The sequence below is a fragment of the Limulus polyphemus genome, unplaced genomic scaffold, assembly GCF_000517525.1.
Source record: "Limulus polyphemus unplaced genomic scaffold, Limulus_polyphemus-2.1.2 Scaffold11535, whole genome shotgun sequence".
NCBI classification, from domain to species: Eukaryota; Metazoa; Arthropoda; class Merostomata; order Xiphosura; family Limulidae; genus Limulus; species Limulus polyphemus.
Window position 1 is genome coordinate 3,246 of NW_013677145.1, and position 6,843 is coordinate 10,088.

Here is a 6,843-nt window from a genome sequence, read left to right on the forward strand (position 1 = left end):
ACTTACAACACATGGAGTTAACCCATAGTTGACGAAACTGTACACAACCACACTTACAACACATGGAGTTAACCCATAGTTGACGAAACTGTACACAACCACACTTACAACACATGGAGTTAACCCATAGTTGACGAAACTGTACACAACCACACTTACAACACATGGAGTTAACCTATAGTTGACGAAACTGTACACAACCACACTTACAACACATGGAGTTAACCCATAGTTGAAGAAACTGTACATAACCACAGTTACAACACATGGAGTTAACCCATAGTTGAAGAAACTGTACACAACTACTGTTACAACACATGGAATTAATCTATAGTTGATGAAACTATACACAACCACACTTACAACACATGGAGTTAACCCATAGTTGACAAAACTGTATACAACCACACTTACAACACATGGAGTTAACCTATAGTTGACAAAACTGTACACAACCACACTTATAACACATGGAGTTAACTCATAGTTGAAGAAACTGTACATAACTACAATTACAACACATGGAGTTAACCCATAGTTGAAGAAACTGTACACAACCACAGTTACAGCTTAAAAACAACACATGGAGTTAACCCATTGTTAAAGAAACTGTACACAACCACACTTACAACACAAAAACAACACATGGAGTTAACCTGTACTTCAAGAAACCTAGTATATAATCATTCCTAGTACAAGAAAACAACAAAATGTTAACTTGTACTTGAAGAAACCTTGTATCTAACCATATATACAGAAGAAAATAACACTTGGAGTTAACTGTACCTCAAGATACCTAGTACATAGCCACTTCTAACACACGAAAACAACACATGGTATTAACCCATACTTGAAGAAACCTTGTACATAACCACACAAAAACAACATATGGAGTTAACCCATACTTAAAAGGATAATGTATATTTGGAAGACAGGGGAGGGGACATGTTCCTCTTTTTTTTCGTTAACAAGGGATTTTCTCCTCCATTTCAACATCAGGAACATAACATTACAGACAAAAAGGGACCATTTGGTCCTTCATAGTTGCCTCTATACCTCCATCCTTGAGAAAAGTAAAAATTTTAACCCATCCATTAGTTTTCCAAGAAATTATTGAATCCCTTCTTAAACTCCTGTAAAGTTTTGACCTCCACTACTGCTAGTGACCACTCATTCTTAAGCTCATCAATTTTACTAGAAAAGTAAAAACTGTCTTAATCTTAGCCTCGAAATTAGAGGTTATTATGTCATAGCTTTACTGAATAATCTTGTAAACCTCCATAAGGTGTTAGCTTGTCATGTCCCAGCTATATCCCACCCAAAGTTCAATTCCTGTAGACATTTATGAATTATGTGAAAGGACCTTACCTCATAGTCAGCACTAGGATAAGATAGTTTAGTGTATGATAACACTGCAAACAACAGATGAAAGGCAACAGCTGTGAATGGTAAGTATGGAAAAAGTGTGTAGATTTGGGTGTGGTTGATTTCATGTTGTATGATATCAGTAAAACACAGCCATTCAGAGCCATGAACGAGCTGGGGAAAAAAACAACAACATTAGCCAAGAATAAATCTTTACAATATTTATCACAAGCCTAAACATACTCATATATCTGTTTATAATAGTAATAGCTACAAGACTAGATTTGAGGATCTTCCCTTATGTATTTTATAAGTTTAATATTAGTAATAATTGTAACACGCGTACATTAATAAAGAAAAAAGTACTAAAACAACAAACACCAAAACATCTATTTCTAATCTTTCTTGATAGTTTTAAAACATCCAATCACACTGAAGGCAATCTTCAAATTTAGGTGTGGGGTGTGTTTTTAAAGAAAAAGTAAAAAAAAATAAAGTTTATTATAAAACAAAAAAAAACTCAACAATAAATAGTTTGTACCAAAATCATAATGTAATTTTCTTTCTTAATTTTTTGTCACTTCACAAAAACAAGCTTCTCTGATTACAGTATAAATTTGATGAGTAGTTTATCTGAATGACCTATATTTACACTTTAGTCTACGTTGGCCGATTCATAGCTACGGCAGCCATGCTAAAGTTAATTTCTAAACGAGATTCATACAAAAACTGCATTAAGTGTAAAGAGGCAAAATGAAAGTAAAGTATGATATGAAGTAACAATATCGTGTATGACAAACAAAAAAAGATAAATATTTTATCAAGGAAATGGTTGTGTTTCATAACCATTGGCTTTGGATCTCTACTTATAACTAAGTATTCTATCAAACTTTAGCACCATACAATATAAACTTCATTCGAGTGGTATTAAAATATGGAACACGTATTATAATAATTTACACAGACTTCGATCCATAAGCTAAAAACTAAGTAGCAATTAATACTCTCCTAACCTATGTGACCAACACCACAAAGGTCATAAACATTGATTTCCACTGTTACAGAGGTGATGAACAGTGTTTTCTATTGACAATCATAATCTTGAATACATTACAAAAGAGCTTATAAAAGTTGTTCAAACAAATAATTTTTCATTTTGATAATATGTTTGCAGAACAAACTATGGAGTATTCTTTGATCACAAAGATAACACATATTCAAAAGATAAATTGAGATAATTTTGATAAACATTTGTTGGGTTTCAAGATAAAATTTGTGACATTTATTTATTTTATTATAAGTGAAAATGCTCGCCTTCTGAAGTCGTGGGTCTTTGAAATTAACCAATAAATAATTTTCAAACAAGCCTTGAAATAGTTTCTCATAATCTCCACAAGACTGAGATGCATGAAGTATTGCAGAGAACCTGAAAAATAAATTAAAACAATGTTTAACAAACAAAACAGTTCTTTGGTTAGCCTTACACTTGAGGAAATATTACTCATATAAACTTGATGTTTATTTACAGCATGTCAAAGAACTGTAAAAAAAGGTCAACAAGTGAAAAAAAAAATTGAAATGACACAACAAACTTGTATAATTCCAGACAACACAGTCAGCAGAGGTCATACTAAACAGAAAAGAATATTAAAGTTTTATTCATTATCCACATTGTAAAGAAGAAAATGTACAGAAAGAATAAGAAAAATTGAATTCATTGCCACTTTTAAGTAGTTATATGAATGAACAGTACTTGTGTAGTTTAGAAATCAAATAATAATTAAAAAATACACTTTACTGTACTCAATTAAAAATTGACTTGTTTACATCATCAATGGTCCACTTAAAAAACTAAATATTTCAATAAGTCTGTGCCATTTTCAAATGAAAATCACATAGACATGTCGAAACACATTGGAGTATATTTTAACTCTTTTAAACCCATAATTTTTTGCATGTTCTGCCAGAATTATTTTCACGATGTCCTAATAAATATCACCACATCTTATAAGATTTCGGGTTTAAGCCAAATGCTGGCAGCATCCACTTGGGTTTAAGGATTTAAGTAGACTATTGACGGCTGTCTTAGCCAGATATTGGCAGCATCCGCTTGGGTTTAAGGAGTTAAGTAGACTATTAACGACTGTCTAAGCCAGATGTTGGCAGCATCTGTTTGGGTTTAAGAAGTTAAGTGGACTATTGACGGTTGTCTAAGCCAAATGCTGACAGCATCCACTTGGGTTTAAAGAGTTAAGTAGACTATTGACGGCTGTCTAAGCCAGGTGTTGGCAGCAACTGCTTGGGTTTAAGGAGTTAAGTAGACTATTAACGGCTGTCTAAGCCAGGTGTTGGCAGCATCCACTTGGGTTTAAAGAGTTAAATAGACTATTGATGGCTTTCTAAGCTAGATGCTGCCAGCATCAGCTTGGGTTTAAGGAATTAAGTAGGCTATTGACAGCTGTTTAAGCCAAATGTTTGCAGCATCCACTTGGGTTTAAGGAGTTAAGTAGACTATTGACGGCTGTCTAAGCCAAATGCTGGTAGCATCCACTTGAGTTCAAGGAGTTAAATAGACTATTGACAGTTGGCATCATCCACTTGGGTTTAAGGAGTTAAGTAGACTATTGACGACTGTCTAAGCCAAATGCTGGTAGCATCCGCTTGGGTTTAAGGAATTAAGTAGACTATTAACGGCTGTCTAAGCCAAATGCTGACAGCATCCACTTGGGTTTAAAGAGTTAAATAGACTATTGATGGCTGTCTAAGCTAGATGCTGCCAGCATCAGCTTGGAGTTAAGTAGACTATTGATGGCTGTCTAAGCTAGATGCTGCCAGCATCCACTTGGATTTAAGGAGTTAAGTAGACTATTGACGGCTGTCTAAGCAAGATGTTGGCAGCATCTGCTTGGGTTTAAGGAGTTAAGTAGACTATTAACGGCTGTCTAAGCCAAATGCTGGCAGCATCCGCTTGGGTTTAAGGAGTTGAGTAGACTACTGATAGTTGTCTAAGCCAAATGTTGGCAGCATCTGCTTGGGTTTAAGGAGTTAAGTAGACTATTAACGGCTGTCTAAGCCAGGTGTTGGCAGCAACTGCTTGGGTTTAAGGAGTTAAGTAGACTATTAATGGCTGTCTAAGCCAGATGTTGCCAGCATCCGCTTGGGTTTAAGGAGTTAAGTAGACTAATGACGGCTGTCTAAGCCAAATGCTGGCAGCATCCACTTGGGTTTAAGAAGTTAAGTAGACTACTGACGGCTGTCTAAGCTAAATGCTGCCAGCATCCGCTTGGATTTAAGTAGACTATTGATGGCTGTCTAAGCCAGATGCTGGCAGCATCCGCTTGGGTTTAAGGAGTTAAGTAGACTATTGATGGCTGTCTAAGCCAGATGTTGCCAGCATCCGCTTGGGTTTAAGGAGTTAAGTAGACTAATGACGGCTGTCTAACCCAAATGCTGGTAGCATCCACTTGCATTTAAGGAGTTAAGTAGACTATTGACGGCTGTCTAAGCCAAATGTTTGCAGCATCCGCTTGGGTTTAAGGAGTTAAGTAGACTAATGACGGCTGTCTAAGCCAAATGCTGGTAGCATCCACTTGCATTTAAGGAGTTAAGTAGACTATTGACGGCTGTCTAAGCAAGATGTTGGCAGCATCTGCTTGGGTTTAAGGAGTTAAGTAGACTATTGACGGTTGTCTAAGCCAGATGTTGCCAGCATCCGCTTGGGTTTAAGGAGTTAAGTAGACTATTGACGGCTGTCTAAGCCAAATGCTGGCAGCATCCACTTGGGTTTAAGGAGTTAAGTAGACTATTGACCCAAGCAGATGCTGGCAGTATCTAGCTTAGACAGCCGGATGCTGGCAGCATCTGGCTTAGACAACTGTCAATAGTCTACTTAAATTTAACTCCTTAAACCCAAGCGTCAATAGTCTACCCAAGCAGATGCTGGCAGTATCTAGCTTAGACAGCCGATGCTGCCAACATCTTGCTTACACAGCCGTCAATAGTCTACTTAACTCCTTAAATTAACTCCTTAAACCCAAGCGTAGACTATTGACGGTTTTGATAAATATATTTTAGTTGTGTAGTGTGAAACATTTTATTTTAATTATTCGTTTAATATATATTTTTATTTAGAGTTGATATCTGCGTGGAATACAATAATTTTTTATCTGTAGTTTTCTAGATAGGGCAATTGCTAGCTTCTGAACTAGAGATAAGGTAACTAGTAAACAGTGTCCACTGCCTATACTCCTGGACTACTACAATTGAAGAATAGGCTTGGCAAGCTGGTCAACCACTGGGCTGTGCCTGGTCTTAGTAAAAAATTAAAAGTCCATGCACAATGTCTTAAGCTTTTCACACAAACTATCTCAAATCCACGAGAGCTTTAATATAATCACAATTCTTAATTTCACATAGTAAAATACATAACTATAGAAGGTAAACATATTAAAATTGGATAAAACCTAATCTTGGTGACTGAACCTGAAAAATTAGACTAAAATTTATTTAGTGACATCATGAAGGTCATCCGGTTTTCCAGGAAATGTTTAGTCTATTTCTCTATGTACTGTTGTAAGCATCTCATTCCCGGTACAGTGTAGCCGATAGCGAGAGTGTAGGTGAAAAGGTGTTAGGGATATTTTACTTTATAAATGGTTAAATATATGTCTATTTAAAACTATACTTAAGTGTTTAATTAAAATATAGGTGGCACCTGGAGACTGATTGAAAAAGATATGTTATGCTAATCAGACATTATACCTAAGTGAGAAAGGCAGTACGTGCACATGTAGACACAGAACAGAAAAATCCCTAACTTCATTTTATACAGTGAGTTTAACAGCAAATTTGTAGTTGGAATGTTTAGAAAATTGTTAAGAACATTATGAAAAAATGTTACAGCAAACTAACCTGGCAGAGAGTGACGTGTTGTCTGGCTGACTGGTTTCATTCATCAGTTGATGAATATTTCCATTGGTATTTTCCAAATTTTTTATAGTGATTTGTTTTCTAAGGAATATAAGAGTACAGTGAAGAAAATTTTCAACTTAATTTGTAAAGAGATTAAAAATGAAAAAAAAAAATACATATATACGTAAATGTATATATAAACTTGTACTTTAATTTCTGCTAGATCTTATTTTCAAAACACTAGTGATTAGTGTCTCAGATGTAAACCCTTAAATAACTTTGTTTATGATGCATTAACATCATATAATAAAAAAGAGCCTCCAACAAGACAATTTTTTATCTTAAGTATTAGTTCTACTAAGATTGTGTGGCAGTTAATGAAAAAAATATATTAAAAATCTTGATAAACAGAATGCTATTTGCAAGTTTTAACATTATTTGGATAAAGCTGTGAAAAAACTTAAGACATTCATGAAAATAACAGGTAGTGAAACACACTCAACAGGATCATCTTGCATGAAAATAACAGGAAGTGAAACACTCAACAGGATCATCTTGCATGAAAAT

The 6,843-nt window shown here is 35.0% G+C and overlaps 1 protein-coding gene across 1 annotated transcript in view; it reads right to left on the reverse strand.

Annotated features, from left to right (window-relative positions):
• LOC111083840 (chromosome transmission fidelity protein 18 homolog) overlaps nucleotides 1–6,843 on the reverse strand; it is a gene marked incomplete at its 3' end in the record, with an annotated part of 9,626 nt that overhangs the window by 863 nt on the left and 1,920 nt on the right. The window contains exons 2-4 of the mRNA XM_022380541.1: nucleotides 6,277–6,375; nucleotides 2,680–2,791; nucleotides 1,369–1,539 (exon numbers count right to left, since the gene is read on the reverse strand). Of these exons, the coding sequence (XP_022236249.1) occupies nucleotides 1,369–1,539; nucleotides 2,680–2,791; nucleotides 6,277–6,375 (382 nt within the window). The remainder of the gene's footprint in view (nucleotides 1–1,368; nucleotides 1,540–2,679; nucleotides 2,792–6,276; nucleotides 6,376–6,843) is intronic.